Source organism: Cyanistes caeruleus, chromosome 13 (assembly GCF_971803275.1).
Source record: "Cyanistes caeruleus chromosome 13, bCyaCae1.hap1.1, whole genome shotgun sequence".
In the NCBI taxonomy this organism is placed as follows: domain Eukaryota; kingdom Metazoa; phylum Chordata; class Aves; order Passeriformes; family Paridae; genus Cyanistes; species Cyanistes caeruleus.
In genome coordinates, this window is record NC_141713.1 from 5,937,318 (window position 1) to 5,965,286 (window position 27,969).

At 45.5% G+C, this 27,969-nt stretch overlaps 1 protein-coding gene across 5 annotated transcripts in view; it reads right to left on the reverse strand.

Moving 5' to 3' along the window:
* The window catches only part of CHD2 (chromodomain helicase DNA binding protein 2), a 54,525-nt gene extending 28,678 nt beyond the window's left edge, over window positions 1-25,847 (reverse strand). Inside the window, exons 1-8 of one of the 5 annotated variants that reach the window (XM_086849858.1) lie at window positions 25,188-25,847; window positions 24,719-24,852; window positions 11,425-11,632; window positions 8,648-8,734; window positions 2,932-2,993; window positions 1,537-1,659; window positions 1,077-1,223; window positions 73-206 (exon numbers count right to left, since the gene is read on the reverse strand). In XM_086849858.1, coding sequence (XP_086705984.1) covers window positions 73-206; window positions 1,077-1,223; window positions 1,537-1,659; window positions 2,932-2,993; window positions 8,648-8,734; window positions 11,425-11,632; window positions 24,719-24,780 — 823 coding nt within the window. In that variant the 5' untranslated portion in view covers window positions 24,781-24,852; window positions 25,188-25,847. Of the gene's footprint in view, window positions 1-72; window positions 207-1,076; window positions 1,224-1,536; window positions 1,660-2,931; window positions 2,994-7,508; window positions 7,626-8,647; window positions 8,735-11,424; window positions 11,633-15,362; window positions 15,487-24,718; window positions 24,853-25,183 lie in introns of those variants that run through there. The other 4 variants (XM_086849859.1, XM_086849860.1, XM_086849863.1 and 1 more) reach the window with 4 other exon arrangements.
* Window positions 25,848-27,969: the final 2,122 nt, after the last annotated feature.

Here is a 27,969-nt window from a genome sequence, read left to right on the forward strand (position 1 = left end):
CACCAGCTCAAGAGAAACCGTGAGCGCGTGCGATTGCCATCAGAAATAAAGGCTTCTTCCAGAGCCACGCACCTCCCTTTTTTCCAAGCCTGATGTCCAAGACTTTCTCAATAGTTTCACTGTTGTCTTGTTGTTCATCAGCTCCTTCCCCAGTCATCTCTATCAGGTCATCAGAATCCGTCTCAAAATCATCATCCTCTTTGTAGCTGAGTAAGATCAAAACCAAACTGATGTAAAACCCTTGACTCTTCCCAGCCCACCAACAAAGAGAATAGCTCAGACTGGAGCACCTTCTCCAGCACTTATCCTGTGGTTCAGTGCATGTTCAGCACACACCATGTCATAAGTCATCCATTCAGTATTTTTCCCCAGGACACTTAGCTACACTTTATCAGACTAATTCCCTATCTTGCCCATGTAGCTTTTCTGACCATGGCCAACATCAGATGATTCATAAGGTGGAACAATCCCTGCAGGAGAAGCAAGGCCATAACAGAAAAAGGGAAAGATTGTTCTGTGGAGGTTGCAGAGCATCAAAAGGCTGCATGGGTGCCTACACTGCCCTAGGAACTGCACTTCTTTGATGAATGTTTAACCACCACAAAATATCATTTGGATGGCTCCTTGCAAGTCCCTTATTGGGACGGCCCGAAAAGTGAGAAGGTACACTGGGGATAAAGCTTTACCTCCACCCTGTCTCTACACACTGTCCCAAGGCACTACCTCTATCAGCCACTCTCAGACAATTGCTCCAGTCCAGCACAGCTGCTCCCTTTTGCTCATTTTCATCTATTATTTGCAATTATTAATCTCATCTGAGAGTGCTTTAGAAATATTCGGCAAACCTCCTCACGTTTCTCTAAGAGGGACTGGTAAACATTCCCTCCTTCCCAGATGGCAAAATGAGGTAGAACCCGGATGTGCCCAGCAGGAACCTGTCAAAAGAGCCACACCTCAGCCACAGTCTCTGCAGGGCAGAGCAGGGTCTCTGCAGGACCACACAGGGAGTCAGGGCCCCCAGTGCCCCCCTTCCCCAGCCAGCTCTCACCCCCAAGCAACCCCACACTTCTTCACACCTGACATTTTTGGCTGCTCTTCGCCGAGTTTGTCTCTTGGGGGTCTCATCATCTTCATCATCATCATCATCTTCAGATGAGTCTGGTTTCTTCCTCTTCCCACGCTGGATTTTGTGGGGCTTTTTGACACCAGCTTTGGCCACTGTTCTAAAATAAGAGTTAATAAAGCCATAATACAGCATGGTTTATGTAAATATCCACTTTAGTAAGTACTTAAGGAAGCACAAATCTCAAATATTAGACTCCTAAGGGATTTAATCTGCTCTAACTATCATGGAAACCACTCTAGTGCTCACTGGAGCATGAGATGGGGAGATGAGGGAGTAACTAGGCCCTAGGTTTACTAGGTCATAAACAAAGGTAATATTGCAGGAAAAATACACATTCATTAGTGACAAATAAGAGATTTCCTCTCCACACAGCACAGGCAGAAAAAGAGGCTGAACCAACCATTCCTTACCTCCTCTGGACAGGTCTTCTTGCTTTAATTTTCTTCGGTTCAGGCTCACTCTCTCCACTAGTGCCATGCTCCCCTCCATCTTCATCCTCTTCTCCAGCAGAGACCTCTCTTTTCCATTTAATTCTGTGGTCAGAAATATGTGTCATGAAGGGCAATGGTATTTCTACACAAATACTTGGCTGAACAAATCCTTGGGGCCATAAATACAGGAAAAAAGCTCAAAGGTGTATCCTTGGCTGTTCTGTGCAATGCAGGGGGAATGCTGTGTTGTGATTCTCTGCTTTTAGGAGGGGGGTCTCAGTAACCTGAGGTTTTGTTCACACAGTGGCAGAACGGCCTTGAGTGAGAGCAGCTCTTACCACATGTGCTGGTGGCAGAACTGTACTGCTTAAACCTGGGTGGGCAAGGGCTTTGATTATGGTTTGTTTTTCTCTACTTCTGTATTTTTGAGATGTGCTGGAAGGATCTGAAGAGGAGTGCTCTCTGTCATAGAGCCTGAGCTATAATGTGCACAGTTACATGAGCTCCTGCTATGGAAATTCTCCTGCCAATTCAAGTTTCCAAGTGTGAAGCCAAGTCACATTGTACCATTAGTGGAAGGAAGCACGTTCTCTGGGGGGCATCTAGGAACAAAGCTGCAGCTCCAAAATGCCTTTTGGAAGAGCCCCAAAAGGACAGGGAGGGTCCACAAGGACCATTGCCCTTGCCCAGGAGAGATCCATACTGCCACAGTCCTCCCTGTGCTTTATCACCTTCCCTCCTGCAAGGATGGGTACAGCTAAATGAAGAGTTAAACAAAAGATGCAGGAGAAAGCAAGCAGGATCATGTGGCTCTGTTTAGATTTTTCTCTATCAGGCAGCTCATAGTTCCCTACTTCACTTTAGTGTTTGGAAAAACTAGAAGGTACTTCTTAGATGGGAAAAGGCAGTGAAATATGGCTGTAACTGAACTCAAGTTATGGTGCTTAGACAACCAAAGCATTCTTTATGGAAGTTCTTTTGTTTTAACAGAGGGTTATAAAAGATAAAAGAGGATAATAATTTGCCATTTTATTCTCGTTAATCAAAAAGGTGGGAGGAGAAGGGATTAAACTGTTTTAAGTATCTCTGAAAGTGAATCAGTAACCTGATGGAAAAGTGAAAGACTGACAACAGAAAGTGAACCTGACTCATTCAGATTCCATCACAGGCACAGCAGGAAAATACAAACAAAAATTGGAAAATTGCATCCATGTACAGATTCATATTCATATTTCAATTTTAGTAATCCAAAGTATTATTATAGTACTTATTTTACAAGCTCACCATGTTGACAGCTCCTATCAAACAATCCACTATTGTTCTGAGAAATAAACCAAAGCATCACCACTCAAAACCCTTCCCTTAGAAACTTACTTTCTTTTTAATTGCTTCTGGCGTCTTCTTTTTGGGCTCTCATTTTCAGATTCGCTACTTGCCTTTAATTGAAAAGAAAGAAAATCAAGTTGTAGGCTTCAGTGTGGACTGGCTCCTCCAGGGTGCAAGTGAAACTCGTGCTCATGGGCTGAGCCAGGGTCCTTTCCCTGCAGCCTGAAGGACACTTTGGTGCAGAGCAGCTGCCTCCGCCCAGTCCTGTGGTTCTGCTCTCAGTGTGAAGAAGAAAACTCTGCAGAAAGCCTGGAGAGCTCTACAGTATCACCTATCTTGAAGTCCCTGAGCTCAGGACCCATCCACCCCTCTGTACCAACCCCCAGTGCCCAAGAAACACCACGGCAGCAGTGGCCAGGCAATCCTGCAGTGTGTGCAACACCCCAGGGATTACAAACCACGGGTGAATTTATCCCAACAAATGCATTATGATCTCTGCTTTCATTGCACAAACTTCCTACAAGGAATGAAATAAAAATATTGCCATAAAAAGGCAATATTCTCATTAAAAGAGTCCTTGTCTTGCTGTTGGTTTTTTTTCTCCCACAGCAAGTCACCAAGGACCTTATGGGTCAGAGCTGTGCCCTACTGCTTTCCTTCCTCCTAGTCCTACAGTCTCCACCAGTGAAATCTCTCTGGCTAAATATATCTAGAGCTATTCTAACTACTTGCTGTATTATTTTGAAAGTGGGTGTCACGAATTCCCACAGACCAAGATAGCTAAAATAATCTCTTTATGCTGGTAGTACACAACCCCATTTTCATAAAAACTAGTCAACCATGAAAACAGATCACCACACAGATAACATGACTTCTGCTTAGCCTCCCCCAGAAAACACAAATAGGCAGGAACAAAACTGAAGAAACACATGTGAGATTTCTAAAGAAGTATTAAAATGACAGAAGTAGCCTCCAAAATTGTTTGCTCCACACACTTACTGGGAATCTTCTGCTTCTGGCTGTTTTTTTGCCACAGCATTCAGCTTTGGCTCCAGGCACTGTCTGTCCATCACCATGGGTACCAGAGTTTGCATCCCAACACCCCCACTGCCCTCCTGGACAGAGCTCACACAGCTGTGCACACAAGGACCTTGTGAAATGGTGTGAGCTGCCACATGCATCCTTCATTCCCATTTTCCTTCCACCCACAGAACTTTCTGTCTCACTTGCATCAGTCTAGCCACTAAAATACTCTAAAATACTGGATGCCTTGTCTGACCATGAGCTTTCTTGGATTTGGTGTCAGATTTGCATGTGGCACAATAACACCTTTTGCACCATATCCTTCTACAAATATGTGTTCATCTACCTCTTTCATGGCCCTGCATGAAATCCCTGTCTCATTTACCAACCATGAAGCAAGACAGACACCGTGCAGAGCCCTACCTAACCTTGCAACACAAGCCAAGCATTCCACAGATTTCAGTTTTGACAGACAGACAAAATTTAAAAGTCCTCAGTTTTCCTTTTCTCTTTTGATTTCTCATCTACTTTCTGAAGCTTTTCCTTTCCAATTGGCCACGATTTTAACAGCTGCCCCTCAGTGCACGTTTACTTTTGCTGTGTTTTGGCAAGCCACAAGTAAAGAGAGGTGGATTTCTCTTCTGCTCTGCGTCAGAGATCACATTGGGAGAAAACCAAATACAACCTTTAGCTCTTTGAAACTAACTCCACTTCTGTGCCAAAATCCCATTTTCCAAGTTTCTAGTGTCCATTTTCCTAATGCCTGTACTCCCCCGCTGCTCTGTCACTGTCTCTACAAAGCTGATGATAATCTCTAAATGACTCGACTTTTCCTCCTCTCTTCCACCTTGAAAAATGTAACTTGTGACTGCAGCTCAGCTGCCTTTTCTAACATTTTTCAAAGACAGCATTGTCTGTTTTGGGTGTGTGTCAAGCCCAACCCTACCTCCTCTGACACAGCCAGTCCCCAGCCTGAGTCATCTGCCTGCCTTGTGCTCCCACATCCTCCCCATCCCCGTACAGAGTGCTGGGAAGCACCGTGCTGCAGCTCCTCAGCCTCTCCTCCCCACTCCCTTGTGTCTCCTGGGTGGGAAATTCCTTGTTTAAGGAAGCACAGAGGACAGCCAGAAAGCCAGGGGATGCCAGATCCAGAGCGTGCACCTGAGGCCCTGTCTGCCTACTACCGCCATCAGAACAGACTGGTTGGGAAATCACTTGCAGCTCCAATTTTAATAATGTTACCTCCCTGAATGACACAAGCTAGACTGGCTAAGTCCATCCCCAGTCCCTGTGGGATTTTTGTCAGCCCAGCATGAGATGCTGGGGTCACGCTGCTGACTCCAGGGCCCAAGTGCCAGTGCTGAGCTCAGGCTGCCCTGCTGGGGTGCTGCTGCTGTGGCCAAGAAGAAAGACAGCCCTGGCTCCCCCTTATCAAAATGTGCCCAACTTATTCCTGCACCACTACTTCCAGCTGGACTAGGATCCAGCCCCTCACAACTTCCTCATCTCCAGCTAAAGGGATCAGCCTTCCCTCTCCATGCCTCACTGACTCCTTCCATCAGTTCTTTCCCTCTCCCAGCACATGAAGTGCACACACTCTTACTAGATTAATTGCACTGTATTTTGCCATGGAGCAACACTGAACAAACATAATGATGCTGTAGCACCAAGCAGAGCAACACAGAGCAATTAAAAGTTCTGTTCCTATAGATTATCCATGAGAGTTCTTGCACTAGCCCAGGCCAGGAGAAATGGAGATTGCAGGCAATTGGAGAGGAGGTCCAGGTGAGCCTCTGGAGCTCACATTAGGAGAGATAATGACTTGCTTAAACAGAGCCAAAAGCATTTCAGACTGAAGTCAAAGTCAGGACTTGCTCATTTCAGGGTTAACAGGCCAAGCTCTAGTGCTCCAGAAAAGCTGGAGAATCTCAGTTCACCATGTTAATTTTATGTCTGCTGAACTTCTCTTTCCCAGTGAGATCAGTAGTATTTGAACTTTCAGCAAATTCATGAGGCAAAGCATTGACCAAAATGCAAATGAGCAGATTTTTTTTTTTTTTTCCAATAAGAAAACCAGCTGTATTTTTAGAACACACTGGTGCGTGACTTCTGGCCTCTTTGACAGAAAAAATACACTGACATTTGTCACCAATTTCAATCTGAAACTACTCTTTTTATAGTAAAAGGATTCTGGTTGGGGCACATTTATTTCTCAACTGTCCCAGAATCACAGAATGATGGAATGATAAAATGGTTTGAGTTGGAAGGGACCTTAAAGATGGTTCAGTTCCAACCCCCTGCCATGGGCAGGGACCCATTCCACAAGACCAGGTTGCTCAGAGCCCCATCCAGCCTGGCTTGAAGACTTCCAGGAATGGGGCAGCCACAGCTTCTCAGGCACTGTGTGCCAGGGTCTCACCACCCTCATGGGGAAGAATTTCCCTTAGATGTCTAACCTAAATCTCCCCCCTTACAATTTAAATACTCTGAAAGGCACCTGGTTCTGCATGCCTCACATCCCCTGGCTGAAACTGAAGCTGATTTATTAACTGCAAAGAAAATGCCTGGGGAAGTAATGTTTTTACTAAAAAACCTCACACGTTCTCTTGTTCCTGGAGACAGCTCTGGGCCTCTGAGCAGATCTGTGCTCCCATGCAAAGCTGCACTTTCGCTTCCCCGGTGGCTCGGCCCGTGCCTGGGTATTGATCAACTATCATCCTCCCTGACTGCACCTCGGACACCTACACGAGGAGCCCAGAAATCCCCAGAAGGGTAACCATTTCTGACACACAAATAACCCTACCCACAGTGCTGCTCTCAGAGGACACAGTAACTGAGCAGGGCCCCAAAACCTGAATCACCTCCACCTCTGCGCCATCTCCCCCGCGCAGGTGAGTCACGGGGCAGCGCAGGGAGCAGGGCTGGCTCATCCTCGCTCTGGTCTCTGAGCCTGCCACACTGCCTGCACGATGCTCTTTGCTAATCTGCAGAGAAGCATTAAGGAAGAAGGCAATTACAAGCCCCCAGACACTGTGCTGGAAGTCCCAAGCAGCAAGCGAGAGGTGCAGGTTGCTGGTGACAGGATTAACCCTGCAAAGGCAAAAAGCATCTTCAGACATGCCTTGGGTTTCTGCCCCTTCCAACAGCAGCAAGGAGTGCTCAGAACCATGCAGGCTTGAGCTATGCTATTTCCTCTCTCTTGGTGTCTTCCAAAAGCAAGACTTTCCATCTCCTCCTGCTCTCTTCGAGGCCCCAGCATCGAGCTCCTGACAGGTCACAGCCTCCACTGGACTCTGCTGCAGATGGGAGCTGCCCTGTGGGGACCAGTCAGTGTTGCTTTAGGAAGAAAGGGGTGAGGGGGTGCTCAAATTTTTTTTAATTTCAGCTGTTTCACAGAAGTTGCAGTGGGGGTGATTTGGAGGACCTTTGGTGGGTTTTTTTTTTGTTTTTTACAATATTTTGTGGTATAGCAAAGTTTTTGCATCTCAGATTTTTAAATTTATTTTACTTTACCTTAAGTAGTAGGAAATAAAGATCTTGAAAAAGAAAACAACATTTGCAAAACCACGTAATATTGTAAAACAAAAAAAGAAGGGACTTACCTGGGCCCCTAAGAGGGCAGGGGGGGTGTGCAGCGGAGCTCTGGGGTGGGTGTGAGGTTGCCGGCACAGTGCATGCCGGGCCATCGCACAGAGGGGCGGCCAGCCAGCCCAGCCTCTGCCAACTTGAAAAGGAAAACAAAAGCTACGTCAATGGTGCACCCCGAGCCCCTTCCTGACCTCTGCTCTGCGGGACAGCCAGCACAGGAGTCTGGGGGACAGCTGGTGGCACTGGGGTGCCACCAAGGCTCAGCAATAACGCACCAGAGCAAGGATCTGGAGACCTGCGTGTGACCCCTAGAGCATCCAAACGCACATCTTGGTGGCAAAGCACAAACAGCCTGAGACAGAGAGCACCACTGGGCTCCTGCTCTGCTCAAAGTCTGCTGCTTATCTTCAGATTCCCAGCCCCAAGCCCCAAGCTCTACACAGATGCCCCTCCCTGGTTCTCTTTCCCCTCTGCTACAGTTGCTCGCCTTTCCTGAAGACCTGCAGATGAAATGCTCCATGCAGAAAACCTGTTGGATGCAAATGAAGGCAGCACCTAATTTCTACATCTTCAGGAAAAAAAAAACCAACAGTGTTCTGAAACAGGAATAATTAGAAAGTTTGTCTGCCAGGCTCTGACCACTGTCACCTTCAACTGAAGCATAAAAGACTCCCCAATATTCAGCCAAAGAAAAGTGATGGGTCATAAAGCTGCACACACACAAATGCATTTATTGGTGGGATCCATTCCAGGATGGGAAACATTGACTGTTTTGTTGCTATGAGGTGTTTCAGTGAGATTTCCTTTATTCCTGGTTGGATTTGTGTTGCATTTTGGTATCATTCTTGTTTTTTTATTATACAGACTTCTCTCCAGGACGTTCCTAACAGCAGAACATGACTTGCATTACACCCCATTCCAGCAATCAGATCAGAGCATGCAGATCTCAGCCCACGCAGTGTCCCGCTCACTCCAGAGGTCTCAGGCCAAGGATCCAACTGCAGGACTGGGACCTCAGCTGTGAGCTCCAACATCCATGCACCAAGCTGGGACTCAGTGTTTACAAGGCAATGCAGTTGAGACCTCCCTTTCCTCTTTGGGTTTGGTTGGTTTTATATGTTCAGTAATCCCTCATCTTTTTTTTTTTCCTTACCTCATCTTTTATATTAAATCGTGACGGTTCTTGTCTGCTTCGGTTTGACCTCCTAACCCCATAAACATCAGGGTATTCTTCCCACATCTGCAAAATAAACAGACCATCAGAAGGCCTGCTTCACCTCAATTATTTTTTGACATTTTAGAGAAATTGGATGGTGGCTTTAAAAAATCAACAAAAAACCATTAGCAACCAGTAGATGGACAGTTTAAAAAACTGGCTGAAAAATATTATTATTATTTTGGGATATTTAACGCCTCTCTAAAGCAGCATGTGTTTATCTCAGTGTTATCTTTACAGTGGTCACCTTTCCACTGAGGCACAAATCACCCTGCAGCTCACTCAGGCTGAAGGACAGAGTGTTCAGGTAAGCAGCCCTCTGCAGCACTGGTGCCAAAGGAACGGAGGCAACACCTTGGACATGGAATGAACAGACCTACCAACTCAACAGGGTAATTCTCTGTCATTAACAGCCTGCAGCACGATTCCTTTCCTGGTGGAATGCCCCACCAGCTGCCTGGAGACATTGCCAGCTGCAGCTTCAAAGGTGAATTCTGCGGCCCAGGATGGCAAACGGAGCAAGATAGCCTGTCCTTTGGCAAGGCAAGGCAGTGGCCTCTCCCAAATGCACTGATGGGATTGTGGTTTGGCAGCACAGGACACATGGATGTGCAGAGGTGACTGCTGGGAATGGTTGTGGTCTTTCCTGTAAAACAAGGCCCTCACCAGTTCAATGCACTGTGTGTAACAGCATGCAATTGTCCTTGTGGATGGGCAGGAGAAGGGGACACAAAAATGGATGCCCAGAGGGGGTTGAATGCAGAGCTGTGTTGGTGACACAGGAAACACGAGTTACAGGGCAGACACAAACCACCACCATGCCCCTCAAATTCCTACACCAGCAATTCCTCTCTCCCTCAGCAAAGCTCTTGATTCTCTACATCTATTAATTTCCTTCTGATTCTCTCTCCCTCCAATCCTCAAATATCTCTGCAAGCCACTGGCAGGAAAAGTAAATCAAAATATGCTGCCAGATGCAGCAGTGATTGGGACTGAGAGCGTGATGGATACAAGGCTGCAGTCCAGCAATTTTTATGCCTCTGTTAAAGGTGTAATGGGATAAGGGACAGACTGTGACAGTGTGTATCTGTTGGGCTTGCAGGTACTGAGGTACACTCTCATGTAAGTGTAAACCCTCAAATTTATTGCTCCCCAAACCATTTGAAGAACTTGTCTTTTCATCTATTAAATGGCATGGGTTTTAAATGTGGGAGCAACTTCCATGACAAATCTTAATAGCACCTAACAGATTAACCTCACCTTCATGGGTGTATCTAAACAAATACCAAATAAACAATAATATAATAATTAATTGCACCAAGGGGAAGAGGTATCAACATGCCTAGGTTAGACCTAGCTAAGGAAGACACCCATTAACACAGAAATTAAGGAAGGGAGAGGCTTTCTTATTAGAGGGTGTCCTGACCTTTTCATGTTTCATCCATCCTAATTATCACCTTGTGTATGGATACACTTCCTCACAGGATAATGTTAGCATTTATTGTTAGGGACATGCTCTTAGAATCCTTCAGAGGGAGAGAAGACTTCCTTTGATGCCCACTTATCAACAATAAACTACAAATTTTAATATGGTGTTACCACAACTGCCTTATAAACTCATCCTTCTTTGCCAGTCCAAACACTGGAGGATTTAGCCATGACCTGAGCCAGCAGCCTGGAGCTTTGTGGGAGGGACAAGCTGCTAACAAAATCTTTCACTTCTCCCTGGCAGGTCTGTGGGGAGCACAAGCTAGAAGCACTGTCCTCCCTCCTTATCCTTTACACACAGCACCTTTCTCCATAAAACTCTCAGGAGCAAGCTGTGCCCAATGCAACCCACGGCTAAGGACGGTTACACATCACAAACAAGCTGACCTAACCAGAATTTTCTCCTTCCAAATGAACTCATTTCACTGAGTTCCTGTCTCCAAATGGTATTTGGGCTCCTCTTTCTCAGCTCACACTGCCCTGTGTTACTCAGGTGCCTCCATCCCTCAGGTAAAGCAGGTACCTGAGGTGCAGCTTCTGCCCTGGAGGGTGCAGAGAGAGACCATGTGCAGTAACACCCACAATAACCCCCTTTCCTGCAGGACAGCAAGTGGAGGGAAATCCTGGTTATCTGAGGGTATTGCTAGGGAGGAGCTGGGAAGCTGCAGGGAAAAAAAAACCACAACAAAGAAGTACTGTTCTGGATTTAACAAATAATGGAAGTTAAATAGCTTTTTCATTCTTCCTCTTTTTTTTTTTTCCCCTATGCTTTTCTGAAAGGAAGAGTGATGTAAAAAAACCCAACGTTGTTCAAACTTCAAACCCTAGACAAACCTTCTTCCTGATTATTTATCATATGGAGAGGGGCTTTACTGCTTCTGAGGGAGAGACAGGAGAGAAGAGTGGAAAGATGGAGGGAGAGGATGAAATGACAGGATCATGTACTGATGACAGGCACCTGCCCCTCATTCACACCAGTCAGTCCTGTCACCATTTACTTGGTGCCCCAGGGATTGTTCCACAAACAGCAGCTCCTGCTCCCAAGGGTGACACCAGCAGGGCTCCAACACACAGATGAGCCTCTGGGAACACTGGAGGTCAGAGGCTGTTTGGTCCATGTGCAAAGTGGCCAGGAAATTGGGCACAGCTTCACCAAGGTCCTGCTGTCTGACCTTCTGCGGTGGGTACAGGATTAACATGTCTGTGCAGAGCAGCAGAGGTAATACCTTTTTAACATCTGCTATCCTTTCCTTCTTAGAGGCTGGTTTTTCTTTGGTTTCAGGAGGGGTCTGCTGGGATTTGGAACCCGTTGATTCACTTTCGGATTCAGACTGACTCTCAGAGGACTCGGAGCTGCTGTTTGACTCGCTGCCCTGCTCACTTTCAGACTGGCTTGCAGAGTCAGAGCCAGAGGCTTCTTCGGATGCCGAGTGACTAATGGTAGAGAAAGAAGAGGTTACATTTTAACTGCACTGACACAGCTGTGAAATACACAGCGAGCAAACCTGAGATACATCCCAGCCACAACAGGCTTGTAAAAGCCTGAATGCACCTGTGGACCCTGCAGGCATTCAGACACCCCACACTGGCATTCTACAGCAGAGGCAATTCCTTCCCAGGACTGGCAATGAACACAGGTGAGAGTGCAGCCCCAAAAGTCCCTGTCCAGGATCTCCAGCTCATCACCAGAAAAGCAGTGGTGGTAGGTGTTGAGAAGCATTAGCAGTACCAGCAGCACAGGTACTACCAGGAGGATCTGGCTGTCTTGGAGCGAGGAAGAGTAAGGTACAGCGGGAGCTGCAGCATCCAGAGACCATCCTGCTGTATTAAAGACAAGCACTTGCTCCAGCACGGCTCTTCACTGCATCCTAGCACGGCCAGGGGTTCAAAATAAATCTGATATCCATTTCCTGGAAGAGGCCAGTATCAAACACTTATACCCACAATACCATGAATGATGTTAAATATGCTGTCTTTTTTTTTACAAAAATAATTAGTTCAGCAACAGGGCAGAAGAAAGAAGCTTTAAAAGGCTTGTGGCTGGGGCAGCTCCTCTTTAAAGGATTACACCAGTGCTGTGCAGACTGCATTTCTCAAGCCAATAATGGGAGAGCAGAACACTAAGTAGGTGTAGTTCCCCCTTTTTTTTTAGTATCTTTGTATAAAAATGGGTTGACACACATAGTATCCCTTAAATAAAAGCTTCTCAACAAAACTGTGAGAGGCCAAACTATTTTAGGAGGCCAAAATATTCAAATACCTTTGCCCAATCACTCCCAACATATGTCTTTTTTATTTTAAGATCCAAAAAAGCAAACTGAAATCTCAGTACACCTTATCACACGCATGGCTGGCAAGGCAGCATTCAAACCCCACTGCCACAAACAAAAACACAGCGCCAATGATGCTACAAACTTTTGGAAAAAGGAGAGTTCCTTTCCCAGTCAGCTTTCCACTAGCAGCCAGACGTGTTTGTGATATTTAAGGATTCACTTAGGTAAACACTATGAAAGAAGAGTCAGGAACACTTCATAGAGGGATTAAAGAGATTTTTATTTTTTCTTCTACTTTTGTAGAAAAGGAACAAAGTACATCAAAGGCTTTGCTCAGATTTCAGGAATCAAGGAAGAAATAACACAAAGAAAAAAACACAAAACAACAACAATCCAAACAAAAAAAAAAAAAGAAGCAAAAAACAAACCAAAAAAAAAAAACCACAAAAAACAAAGCATGTGTACGCGTACATTTACATTCGACTCCACAGATGATTAGCAGCCGGGGATGCCCGGATGGAGCCGCGGCCCGTCCTGCTCCGGCCGGGATTAATCCCTGGATCCGCGGCTGAGGGCCGGGAAGCGGGCAGGGGGCAGCACCCGCGCGCCCTCAGGCGCCGCCGCCGCCATTTCGCGGCCGCCCCTCCGCCGCCATCTTGCGACCGCGGGGCTGTGCCCGAGCCCTGGGATGGATCCCTGGCATGGATGGATCCCTGGGACTGCACCGGCGAAAGGGAACCGCGGGCAGCGCGGCCTTCCGAGCCTGAGGGGACACAAACCGAGCCCCTTCCGCAAGGAGCGGGGGCAGCCATCACCCGTGGCTGCTGTTTCACTGTCCCAGCCTGGGTTTGAGGGAACGGGGTTACCGCATTGCATCCTGCAAGCAGGGCTGGAAATTCAAGTTGAGCCACGGCCATTCCAGGCTGCCCAGTCCCTCCTGCCTGTCCCTGTCCATGGATGGAGGTTATCCACGAGAACCAGAGGTGCAGCCCCATGTACAGTGTCCCTTTACACCCCTTGTCCTGCGGGCTCTAAACAGGGCCCCCCTTATCCACCACAGCCCTCCACTGCCACAGCCATGACTTGTGATGGTGCCATGGTCAGAAATCCATGGTGGTGCCACACACACATGACCTGTGGTGGTGCCACACTGCTCCTGGGAATGGCACTCCAGCAGCTCTGGGGACAGATGGTGTCCATGGGCAGGGCTGGGCAGGACACCATCCCGCTGGGCCTCCACAAAGGAACGGGATCTGGAGGCATCCAAACCTCTGCTGTCACAACAGTAAGTGGCAACATCAGGCTCTGCTGAGGCCCGTTGGCATCCCATGTCCCACAGGGACACACGGAAGAGGAAGACAGTTTTTCCTTCAATCGGATTTCTGAGCAATAGCTGGAAGGAATTTTAACAGCCCAGGCAAGACAGAGGCCAGACAGCTCTGGCAGTATTTGTTTAGAGGCAGAACAGTAATTAGTGTTCTCCTCCCACTCTGGAGCTCTTTGTTCCTCAAAGCCCTAAGCTTTATTTCAAGGACACGGTGACACAGGCTCTCTGCACATCAATAGCCATAATTCATGTGCTTTATCCACAACGTTGTCTGAACACTGTAATTCCTTTTTTCAGGCTGTGAACTGTGCCATCTGAAAAGAGGGAGACTTCTCTGGTGACATACACATCTGTATGTGCAGGTATTTGCCTGCACATCTGCTTCCCTTACTAAGGAAAGAAACACAGATGAGAAGTGGTTATGTCCTTTTGAAGGCTGTTGGAAATAACCCACATTTTTTTAATGAGCAACCTGTTATCGAAGCAAAATATGTGTTTGTCTTCTTTTCAATGTTGATCAGATAAAAACATAACTGAAAGGCCTATTTCCATAAATAATCCTAACTGTCACTGGGACAATCAGGAAGCATTTCTACCTGCCAAAAGAATATAATGTATTAGCAACATTAAATGTCAAATCAGGCCTAGCACTGTATATACCTGGAGACCTAAGTCCTCTTTTCAGAGGTTATTTTTGGAATTTGTCCTGGTTTAATGCCATTGAGTTAGCATCCAAACAAGACCTACTTTCAATTAAACTATAAGTGAGGGATAAGCTATAATTAATTGTCACAAAAATCAGAATTCAGACCGACCACTCTCCTCCAGAAACACCCATGAACATAAAAAAAAAAAAGGCAACAGATGGGCCATTGGTAACTTCCTTGAAGTGAGAAACTCCTAAAAAAAGTTGAGATCTGCAAAGACTCAGCCAAATACATTCCTCTGGTTTCTAAGAAGTACTTCAGGCTATAAGTCTACTTTAATTAAGAGCCTTTTCCTGACTTGAGGGGGAACAAAACTAAATCACTCCTTACCAAGAAGGACATGTTCCTTCCAAGAAATAAGTAGCTGAAAGGCAGCGATAAGACCTTTTACAGTGAGGCATCTGAGTTTAAAAGGCAATTACCACGTGCCTGAAGCCTCTGGACTTTGCATTTAATATTTCACATATGACTTCATTTTATAGGGGATCATCTTTGAAACAGAAAATCATTTTATAAGCTCTCAGTAAAGAATAAATAGTAGATATGCTTCCAGAAGGTGTGAGACAGCAGAAAAAATGACCCCAATACACATTTGTGAAACCAAGAACTGACTGGGGAATGGCTCTAACTGGGACCATTCTGCCCCAGTGTTTAAAATGTGGCTTTTGAGGGACAGAACTTGAATTCAGACAGGGGAATAAAGGAGGATTAATAACCCAAGACCCTCCCACAAGCAAAGCTCCTCCCAGCTTTAAGAACTGTTGTGAATGTTTTGAATTTAAACAAGTTTGAATCCAAACAGCAACATTCCACTGAGCTTCGCAAGCTCTGCAGGGATTTGGCACCGGCAAACCCACCCCGTGAAGTCTGGAGAAGGACCTTGGCAGATTATCCCATGGCTGGATAACATCAGGGGCTGGATGACAGCAGGAACCGTTGTATTTAACTCCTGTGCATTGTTGGCCACAGGTCACGAGTGCTGTGGGTAACTGACATCCAGGTGCACATGCGAGGCTCACTGACACCAAAATGCCCCTGGGGCAGGTGGCTGGGACACTGCCCCTCCCCGCCCCCATCCCTCCTCAGCCTGCAGCCCATGCTCCAGCACTGGCTGCACCCGCAGGGCTTCCTGATAACACTCCCGGATAGCCCAGAGAAACAGCAGGTCACCAAGCCTTTACAGCAACCAGGAACTGTGCAAATAAACTGCACTTGGCAGTGCAGGCGAGCTGCAGAGTGGACAATGTAACAATAGCTTGGACAATGATCTCAGGGGTCTTTTCCAATCTAATAGATCCTGAGAAGGTGTGAGCAGCCCAGGCTTGGAGGCAGCTGTTGGGTCAGCCCAACTCCATACCCTGTCCCCACAGCCCCACTGGCCTCTGGCAGGGTCCAAAGAGGAGCACCTGAGCCCCTCACAGCTCTGCAGCTCAGGCTGCCAGCTGCTCCAAGCCACTCTCATCCACCAGCAGAACCAAGCTGAGATTTACTCCAAAGCAGAGCAGTAAAGCCAGTGCAGGTATTATTTAACAGGTATGTATTTAAACAGGTCTGTCTTCCTAAAGTGACCTGCACAAACTGTGGGACACACAAACACAGTGACAAATCACAGAAAGGGCGAATACACCGACTGAGATGAGGACTGTGCTGCTGTTAAACATTTCCTTTCAATATCTGATCTATAGATGTGATGTTCCCTTTTATGAAGAGAAACTATTTACAAGAGCATGTAGTGACAGGACACAGGGGAATGGCTTCAAACTGAAAGGAAGTAGGTTTAGAGGTTTAGATTAAATATTAGGAAAAAAATCCTTACTGTGAGCTTGCTGAGGCACTGGAGCAGGCTGTGAGTGCCCCATTCCCTGGAAAGCATTTGAGACATGTTGGATGGGGCTCTGAGCAACCTGGTCTAGGGGAACGAGTCCCTGCCTATGGCAGGGAGGTTGGAATGAGATGATCTTTGAGGTCACTTCCAACCCAAACCATTCCATGTTTCTATTTCTATATAAGAATATATGTGCACATATATTGCAAATAGAAACAAGCACCATCAATGTTGATACGTGCACTCAAGTAACAGGGTAGCCGTAAAAAGGCAGTAAACTAAATTTAACCTTCAGGCTAAACAAGGCATGGAGAGGAACACAAGATGGGTTCTAGCTATAGATCATTGGATAAAAAGAAGATAACATGGGTACCACAAAGGACTGAGCAAATACCACAGTAATCATAGACAAGACAATACATACACAGCACATGGAGTGAGCAGGAGAGCCAAAGTGAAGGACAGATTGTGACACTGAAGATAAATAAATTCATTCCTAGCTTTTTCAGTTCCCTTGATTTTATTTTGAAAGTCTACTGAAAAGTGATTGGTGCTTGCCTGTCTCCCAAGGCAAAGATTTTCTGAGTGAGAAGCCTTGAGAAGGGTCATTCAGTGAAAGAGCTTTTCCCAGTTATTTCCTGCAGGGAAAAGTAGAAATGGGGGGAAGGGAAGGAAGAAGAAGAATACTCCTGCTCCTTTATTCTCCATACGTTTGCATGGTACTTTTAAACACTGATCTGTCTCCAAGCAGGAACTTAAACTAGAATATCCTAAACACAGCCAGGCTCCTCATACTGTTTAGGAGTGAGTCTCAAACAACTCTGAATACTCAAAATATGATTTGTCCAAATCTGGACAGATCTGCCAGCTTTAAAAGGGCACAACAAACTCGTATGGCCAAAGGGCTACCCCTTCCAGGTTACCAACATGTTCTTCAAAGAAGCATAAAAATATTTCCCTGACTTCTCTTTATGATCAGCAGCATTTTCCCCCTCCTTTAAACAGGCATGTGAGAAGTTCTCATGGAGAATCCACACTTTTCCCACCTGTGCCTGCAAATGTGGCTTGCAGGGTTGGGTGTTAATTACATTTACACAGCAGCACTAGGCACAGCTGAGCCATGGCACTGCTATACCAGCTAAGGGATTATGCACCCAAGAGGTATCTATCCAAAATATCCACCTGAACTAGGCTGTGAGGCTTCCAGCCTATTCTGGCCGTTGCTACTCATCCCAGCACAGGACTCCCAAATGCCAAAGGCAGACCTAAATATATCCCTCACTGCTCGGCTGCAGTTGAGCACAGCACATTGGGCTACCCTGAATGATACAGACTTTCCAAAAGCTGGTGGGGTTTTTTTGCCCCACTACAAAGACACTTAGTTGTTCTTGCATAAGCAAGCAAAAGGAGCAGTCCATTCAGGATGGGGAGAGCTGGCTCTCTTGCTCTCTGATCTTTAAGTCAGAGGCTGAAAATGCTTGGGATGTTTAGTGGGAAAAGAGGAAAAAAACCAAAAGCAACAAAACAAAAAAAACCCCAAAAAAACCAGCAGAGGGTCAAAAGGAGTCAAAACCTGTCTGGTTGATTAAGGAGTTCTATTGATAATCTCCAAGGCAGCATCCTTCCCTTTCCCTGCAGAGAAAGGGAAGAACAATTGCAGTTCTCAGGGTTTGAAAGGGTCCCTCTCTCCCTCCCCGGGAGGCAGCAAAGAGTTTCCGGGCTCCACATCCCACATCAGCGGGAAGACCCCGGCTGGCTCCTGGCATCTCCCAGCTCCTGCTCAGCCCCAGCCAAGGAGAGGAGCAGGAGCCCGGGGGCGCACGCCTTCCTCAGACAGGCAGGGCTGTCCTGTTCCGGGATCCCAGTTCCAGCCACCTCTGTGCCATGTCCTGCCGGGGACAGCCAGGCTGAAGCCCAGTGGCAGCACAAAGGGGACACAGGTGCATCCCACTGGCAAAGGACCTGGTGATGTGGATGCATCAGGGGGCTGGAGCGTGCACACACAATTAGTACAGAAAAAGTGGGTGCTTTTTATCCCTTAACATTTGTAAACTTCCTTTAAAAACCTCTCAGAGCAAAGACATGCAGTGTACATGGAATGGAAATTACCCCAAACCCCATTAACAGGAACACGATGATGCAGAAATTCCTCTATGGTTCCAGGTGACCTGCAGTTCAGAAAAAGGGAGCCTGATCTGGCCTGAGGGGGTTATTCCAAGTGACTCTTAAAAGCTGTTTTTAACCAAGAGATTTAAGGCTCTTTACTAAGCCTAAGTTTTACAGACAGCACATGGAATTCAAATCTCAACTGGTGACAATTCTGTACTGAAGCACAGAGATTCCTCCACATGAGAGAGATGCAAACGACTCCTATAATTAACATATTAGCAATTCCATTATATCATCTATACATAACAATAACACTTGCAAGAAACATAAATAGTTGCAACACAGCTTTTTCTTAAGAGTTGGGTGTTCTAGAGTCAGTGGATTCTTGACATTGCAACACCCTTGTTCATAGCTGGGGTAAAGGTTGGTGAGCAATGAAGTGTTAAGCATCCCATCCCGTCTGTGGGGCTTGGCAGACACTGCACCGAGCCCTGCCAAGATCAAACGCCATGCCAGCACTTCCACCACAATACCAGAAAGGAATCTGAGATCACTGTTAAAAACTTTTTAACCCTTATTAGTCAAGGTCAGAAAAGCACGTGTAGTACAGAGTAGGTTATCTCAGCCCACAGGTAAATATAAAAGAAGGTGGAGATTGAAAAATATAATTTAGCAGCAGTGCTACACATGCTGTAATGTAAAATGAGCTGCTGCACATTTGGAAAGACTCAGCAAGATTTGGCTTATTATATCCAAAAGATACTCTGAGAAAATGAGGCATTAACAGTGTGACAGACTTACAAAAGCTTCACTGCAAGTCACTAGGGGTAAACTTCCTCTGGGCTTTTTTTCTTTCAAGACATGAAGGTGGGTTTTACATACACACCAGCACCTACTGAAAGAGCATCTTCACATGGCATTTCAGCAGACGTCTTTTAATAAAAGCACACCAGAAAGTTTGATGTAAGACACCATGTCAGTAGAACAGCACATCCTTTGCTAGAAGGCTGCTTCTATCTAATAATGGTAATCCAGGCCATCCCCTCCCCCAGTGCTGTGCTGTTTGTATTTATTTTCCTTGAAGGAGAGGAGAGATAAAGCAGAACAGAAGCTTTCTCCAGTCATTATCAGCTCTTTCCTGATCTGGATTTCAGCTAGGGGCAAGGAGAGATTTGGAAGCTTTTTCCATCTCCAGAATTTAGGAGCCTAATTTAACATTGCAATTCCTGCTAGGACTGCTGTGTGCAACACGAAACAAGATACAGTGGATACACACACCTCCAGGTTACATATCAGGAGATGCAATTACAGTGTAAGATGCCAAACCCACCCAAAGTAAGCTTATACTTGGGTTGTCCTAAGTTCAAAAGCAGCCAGTCCATGGCATTGGAGGCTTCAGTTCAGTCCTTAGACTCCTGCTCGCAGTCTGCATCTGCCACTGGTACCCTCACCTGCTCCTGAAAACCAGCACTGATAAACCTGAATTAAGAGATGTCCCAGTACAAAAATTCCTCAGAAACAAGTTTGGTAGCTCAGTAATGGGCTAATGCTATGAGCAACTTTCTGAAGGATGAAGCACAAAAACAAAGACAGGAATTGGTTTATCCCCATACCAAGATGAAGAGATTAAGATGAAACATCAGTGCCTTCCTGGCCCTCCTTCCGAGCCCTGTCAAAGCTACCAGTGGAAGTGTTCGTTGAAAGCAGAAGTGTGGCTGTGGCAGCCTCGGGGCTGCTCCCGAGGCACAGCCAGGATCCGAGGCACAGCCAGGATCCGTGTTCTCAGAAACGCCACAGCACTGGAGGAACTGGAGGAACTGGGGGAAGGTGCAGATAAGGGCAACTGTTGCCCTCAGAGTGTGGCAGGTAAAACATCAACCCCGCAGAGAGGGGAACAGGCTCCAATCTGTGATCTGAACCACTTCACCTTCCCTCGGCTGAAGGCACTCATGGGGTTGGGAAGACGCCTGCACACATGTGCACTCAACCATGGCAACGCCCCTGCCCCTGCACAGGCTGTGCCACAGAAACTGGGTTACAGAATTACCCAGGTGAGCTCTTTATTCCCATTTTCCAATTTTTATTCAGCAAAAGTCATGCATTTTAGAGACTCTATAAAATTTGATTAATTAGCTTAAGATGTTTGACTAAATAAAGATCAATCCAGAAGACAATGAATTACAGCTAAATGTAGCTTCTTGCAGTTGGTGAGCTCTTTTTATAGCACTGTATATACTGCATCCACCTCTGGCAGCAATCACAAAACAGGGAACAGAAAGCCTCAGGATTGTGCATGCGTAATTAGATGAGACACTTCCTTCACGAGGGTAATGTGAAACAGAAGTAACAAAGCAAAACAAGAACAATCTCCTTTGTGCTGCACATGGATTACATCACGATTCATATGAATTCCTTGCACATTATTCCTTTTGTGTCCCGCACTGATCAAGCATTTTTCCTTTTCATAAAAGGCTCTAGGCAGTTTCACAAAGGGTTAAAGCTTAAAAAGGGAGGGAGAAAAAAGTCCTGGTTGAAGAATGCAGCGGTGCAAATGAAACTGAAAGCCTCGGCACATGCACATGGCCACAACAGCTAAAAAATAACTCGTCACATGGATAAAAACCCACTGTTTGAGGCATTTTAACAGATGCGTTCAATGCTTCTACTCAGCTAAAAGAAAAATCACTAAAAGCGAACAGCGAATTTTGGTGATTTAAGGATACTGAAACTTGTACCTCTCCTTTAAAAAGAAAGAAAAAAGAAAAAAAAAAAAAAAAAAAAAAAGTTGCAGGAATACTATGGCATTCTACAATTCCTTTTGAAGTTTAAAAAAAAAAAAAAAAAAAAGGGGAAAAAAATCTCGCAGCAAAAAATAGCCCTGCTTCTTTTCAAGTGACTTCTCAAAATAGCTTGCACTGTTGAGATGCAGAGCCCTTAAAATGAAAGCGCAGCGGGCCCACGCCCGGCGGAGGAGCGGAAGCGGGGGGAGGCAGCGGCAGCCGCGCTGCTCCCGCTGCCGGGGCCCGCGGCGCGCGCAGCCAATGGCGGCGCGGCCGGCGCAGGGCGGCCTTTGAACCCCGCGGCCGCTTCCCGCGGCGCCCGAGCAGTGCGGCACAAAGAACAGCCATTTTGTGACAGCGCCGGCCGCCGCGGCCCGCCCGAGCCGCCCGCACCGGCACCGCCGCTGCCCCAGCCGCAACTGCCCCTGCTCCCAGCGCCACACACCGGGGGCGGTTTGTGCGTAACGTGATCGTTTCCATCCTCTCCCCCCCTCCGCCAAAATGCTGCTTCGTGTGTACCGACATCTCCATAAAATGGCTGCCACGTCAGGCGAGGGTGTTGTGCTGCGCAAAGCCCTGCGCTGGGAGGTGGCTGCTGAGCAAAAACACGCCATTTCAGACCTCGGAGCTCCAGCTCTGCACAAAAAACGGCCTGGGAGCTAACCCACCACAACCGATTTTTGCCCCCAAAAAAGATGTTTTAATGCCGGAGAAGCCCAGAGCTGGATACAGACACAAGGGCTTGTCCAGCTTGCAGGGTCTGCAGCTCAAACCGTTCCCACGCCGGGTATTTCCGAGGTGGGAGGGCAACTGTAACACAGAGTCCAAGGGAAAGGAAAACTACATATCCCGTGCCTGTTACTTGCTATCCCTGCAAGATTCACTCCTGGTCTTCAGGGGGGCCCCAGCCTGCCTCCAGCCTCTGCACTTCCCATGAAGGCCGACCATGGATGTTCCTTCACGCTACCTCTGCCTTTCAGACATGCAGCACAGAAGATGGTAGAAAATACAGCAGATTGTGTTCAATTACTTATGCAAATCCCAGGCACACAGGTGGGACACAGCAGGAACTGCAGCAGACCCAGAACAACTTCTACCCTGTTGGGCAAAGCTGCATGAAATCACTCAGCTTCAAGTTCAATTTACTCTCAAAGCACAAAGGACAGGTATTGCTGGGCACCTGGAAAGGCAGGAGTACAACCCTCGGCTTACAAACTGGAAAGAGTTAACACCATCTCTCTCCTCAGTCATTGCTGAAGGACAATTCTCAGGCATTTTTCTTTATTCTGCACAGGCCCTTGTATTTCTTTAGAACTGGAAAGGTGGGAGTCAATTCCTCAGTTTGGGGACATGCTGGGTACGCAAGAACCGTATTTTCTTCCACTGTAACACCCTTCTCCAGCCCAGGTGAATGGCCCTGGCCATATCCACCTCCTCCACCACCCAGGGCTCCCACCAGGACTGTGCAGCTTCCACCTTCAGGTACTTCCACAGATGCCAAGCTGGCCTCAGCAGCATGTGAAGTGCAGACACCGGCGCATTTCTGGGTGACAATATAGCAAAGTGGTGGCTTTACTTCCTAGAAATCATTTCCCCTACTTCAGGTCAACCTCAGGAAGTAAAGCCCATTTTATGACATTGAGCTGACTCACAGCTCTCAAAAAAGCTCAACAGGGTTCACTTGCAAATATCCTGTGCTCGATTGTTTCCCACACTTCAGGTGTGTTGGTGTCACACACAGCAGGTTTATTTAGAGAAAAAAAGATGTGAAGAGGGAGAAGGGGGACCTCACACAACAGGTGTTAAATGTAAATGGATCAATTATGATAAATAACCTTTCAGTGAAAACCCCAAAAGCACCTAAGACACTATGCAAATCTCATACCCCTAAGGACAAAACCCCTTGTGGGACTCCTGCTATGGCTCAGATTTTAGTTCCTATTCCTTTCCAACACTGATAAAATACTTTCAATTTTCTGAACAAATTATGTCTATTGTTGCTCTTGTTGATAATCTCCACTTCAAAAAAGCATAAAAATTATATAAACTGAAAAATAATTTTTATAAATAGTGACTTTTGACATAATATTTTGTGTGCATTTACAGTAAAAGGACAGTATGAAAATCTGATGTGTTTTTAAACTGCATTATTAGAAAAGCTCTGTTTAAGTGCTTCAACAATCCCTGAGGCTAATTTACTTATTAGTAATTTCATATTAAACAATCTTACCCACATTTATTCTAGAATTTAAAATGTGACTGCATTTTTAATACAGACAGAACACCATCCAAGTTTATACTGGAAGGTTACAGTAATTTGATAATATATATATTCCCACATATTTCAAGTTTGTATGCTTAAGGAAGGTTAAATACTGGACATCAAGAATACTATTCAAACACCTAAACATCACATAGAGCACATGTCATACAACAGACAGTTCAGAGTTCTTTTTTATTAATGTTGGTTAAAAATGCAGGAAGACAACACCAGAAAAAAAGAAACAGGCCAAGATTCAACTGAAATTAACAAAATGCAAAACCCAGTAATATTTACAAACCAAAAAAAAAAAACAAACAAACCCCGCATATAGTTTAATTTCCAGTTTTTGGAAGAGCCGACCTTTTAAATATAAAATGAGCGATTTGGTAACTGTACTTCTGCACTGCCAGCAAACAAACATTTTCAGTATTTCATACTTTTCCCACATCAAGGTTAAGTCTCTAAAAATCTGTAAAGAATCTCATTACTTGACAAAAGTAAATAAAAATACTCTGAGCAAAAATACATTAAACAAAACCAGCAAATCATTTGGTGCCTCTTATTAACAGTCCCAGTGTATATTTTATGATACAAAATGCCATCACCAGCAGGACAAAGTCTGGTTAAATTGTATAAAAATATTCTAAAATACCTCCACAGACTCAAAGTTCTACAAGCTCAAATAAAATTTGAAGTAAGAGGTATCTGACGAACAGGCACTTTCCAGTTTATATTTTAAAATAAGCTTTTTTTCATTCATGTAACTTTTTCTTGTGCCTATTTACTATAATTTACTACTACACCAGGCTTCTGTATGGCCCTCAGTTAAAGTTTAGACTTCTGAGATTCTTCAAAGAAAAATTTGCCTTGTATGTAAAATGGTGCAATGCAGCAATGGCTAAACCGACAAGGTCATTTTTCACAGCACAAAAAACCTAAAAACTGAAATTCAAAAGCTGGAAAAACATCATACAGGGGCAAGGGCTGCCCTCAATAAAGGTACAGTACCTTTTGCCTAGGACATGGGCCCTTAAGTCACAACACAAGTTTCAGAAATTGCTACCAAAAAAAATTAGGGTGTGGCATGCTAACAATCTCAAGGTCATTCCTTAAAAAGGAAGCAAAATCAGTAAAATGTTTTCTGTTAAGCACTGACAGTAACCCAAGGCTGTCAAAGTAAACAGGGTATTCACAGGTTTTACAAAAAAAAAAAAAAAGAAAGTTGATAGGTCATACCTCGATGCATTGCTGTGGACTGAACCCTCCTCTCCTTGGCTTTTGTCCTTATTTCTCATCATCTTTTTATTCTTAAATATTAAAAGGGGGTCAGGGGTGTCTGTTTGCTTTGAAGTCCTGTGCCCAGGTATTTACTGTCAAAAGTTGAAAGAAAGGTAAGGTCCCAGTTCGTTTCACTGGCTTTCATTATCAGGAACAAAGTCCTGACGCTGCAATGATATTGTTATAACAATACACAGCACTGATCAACACGGCAAACCGAAGATTTAAAGCAAATAATCAATTTTACAAGAAAAATCCGAGAATAAACACAGGAGAGGAGCATCCTGCAAACTTTCCCAAAGTAACACTGGATGCAAATAATCTCTGTATCTTATTGCGTCATCCCAATACAGCACAAATCGGTCGAAAATCAAAGTACTCAAAACGGCAGAAATCTAAAAATTATTATTATTAATTGCTCACCTACCTGATCCATGCACCGCCGCCAGGACCAAGTCGATATTAGTTTCGGGTAGTGGAAAAACATTAGATCCAAAATATTTAGAATTATACCGATAAAATACAAATTTCAGAAAATGAAAAAAAAATATATATTCTAATCCCAAAAATATGCTGCCGATAAAGCAAAAGAAGCGGTAATTAGTATAAAAATGTCCGGGGGAAAAAGCTCATTAGGAGAGCGCACAAAAATGGAGGTACGCCATGGCTTCTAAGCTGGAAAAACAACGACCTGGGCTCTCTCCACGGCTTCTTCTTTCCAGCAAGGCACGAAAAGGGAGCCCTCAAAAGCTGCTTTTCTGCCCGAAAAAGGTCCGCTCGGCCCCCGATTAGTGCCTAGGAGAGGCAAGGGGCTGTGGGGGCCCCCTGAGGCTGCCTGAAAGTTAGGGAAAGTTGCGTAAAGTGTTGGGGAAGGCACGGAGCTGAGCGCGCTCTCTCTAAGGCACAGCCGCCATCTAGAGCTCCTTCCCAGCTCTGAGCTCTGCCTTTGATTGACACTCTCTACATTTACCCCACAACTCAGGTGATGTACCATAGACCCACCCCTTCATTTCTACCAAAAAAAGAGAGAGCCTCCACCTAAAGGGTGCCTGCTACCCCACAGCCCTGGCTCCTTCCAACTACCCCAGCTCAAGGGGCACCTTAACCCCATGTGGCTCAGGCACCCTTTGGAAGCCAGAAAGAAATGGAATTTGTGCCTTTTGTTTTAAAGATTTGTTAAATATTTCAGTGCCTGGGCTAAAATTACTTCCTCCCTGGACAGGAAGTGGTGCTGTTACAAGCCATTTTGAAGGCATGGAAGTGGAGCTCACAGCCATGCAGGCAGCTACTGCCCACCCTGGGGGTCACCCCACCCAAGGGGCAGCTTCCCCCCAGTTTGGTGACAAAATCCCCAGACAACAGCTCTCCCTTTGTCCCCCAGTGCTGGCACTGGCAGGGGGGGACAGGAGCATCACTGGCTCCCAAGCCAACCCCACAGAGCTGAGATTGCCCTCCAGCTCCACAGCGCCTCCCTAGTGGTTTCTCCCAACAACTCCAATCCAAAAGCCACACCATTTCCACCAGCTATGCCAAGGCACTATGGTCAACTCAGTCCAACACCATCAAACTGCTTATTCCTACTGCACTTTCTTAACCCATTCATGCTCATTAACAGATTTTAATACAACAAATTAAATTGAAAGCTGCACAATAGCCAAGTTGCAGAATTGCAAATCAATTGATACACATCTCCAACACAACATCGTGGAACTGAGAGGATGTATCACCAAGGGAATGGAGGTGATCCAAGTATCCCCTGCCCACTTGATTCTGACTACCAGTTGTCTTCCACAACCAAAAACAACCCCTTAAAGCACAAGGACATCCTGCATGTTCATAAGCACCACAACAAGACAGAGCCATCAGTCATGGGGGGACCACTGGAGAACAAAGGGGCAATGGGCTAGTTTGGGGTCTATGGGGACATCCCACAGTACAGCATCTCAACAGCCCAAAACCATTGGCTTTGACCAGTAGAACCAACACCATCCCCTTTAATTCCTCCACAGACCTGCCATTTATCTCCTACAACTATCTACCCTATTTCCACAAGGCGTTTCATTAGGAACTCTCCAATGCCACAAGCCATTTTAAAAAAATTCCACTTTACCAATTATTCACAGAAGACTCCTTGCACCTCGACTACAAGAACTAAAAAACCACAATGCAAGACCATTCCAAGCAATTTCTGGTAACACTAAGGAAATCCACTCATTTGAATGAGAAACGCTTCAGGTTGGTCCCAGTATCCAACCCCACCATAAAAATACATGGTGAAACCAAACTGGGCCAAGTGGGTACCACCAAAATGGCTGGATGGAACAGGTATGAGCAAGTCATCATGGCAAAATGGGTATTTCCAAGAAAGTCTGAGCAAGGCAAATAGTTAAACAGACAATGAACAGGATTTTTTTTGGGTTTTCAAAGATAATTTCAAGGTTATCTCAGCACCAGGTTTATCATCTTGGCCCTCCAGTACAAAACAAAGACAACTTTGAGTTTCAGGTGAAACACAAAGAGAAGAAATGCCTATGGTTAAATTATTAGATCCACTAGAAACCTGTAAGGAAATTATGACTTCAAATATTAGAACCATTTCAAAATTCATTTGCAAAGGTTAATATGTCATCTGCAGCAATATCAAAAATAACTTGTTTTTTTCTCAGCAAACACATGGCACAGTATCGTGACACTAAGGCTACATGCAAGAGCAGCGAAGCAGATTGGACACTTGCACAGAACAATTTTAAGACCAAAGTGACTGTTCAGGAAGTCTGTAGTCCAGGAAATCTGTTGAAAAGTTTCTGTACCCACACACAACCCAAGAACATACCTAAAAAAGTTTCACAAAACATTCAAGTACTCCTTTATTGTTATATTTTCTCAGCCTTCAATTGGTATCAATTCCATCTTAAAATAACTTCACAAAGTTCAGCAGCAGTACCCTGACAATAGGCCAAGTACTGAAAACCCCTCATATTAAGCACCTGAATGAACAAGCCAGTGAAAAAAAATTCATTGAAAGTCATGGCAAAGTGAACATAATTTGCAAATGAAAACCACATTGGATATCAAGTGTAGCACTAAATTTTACCTTGCCTTCAGTACTCAGCTAAAGTATTTCTCAGTTTAATAGCAACCAAAAATGTAACCCACTTCAATATCAACACAACAAAAAATATTCAGCCAGAAAGGACAAACACAAAGTG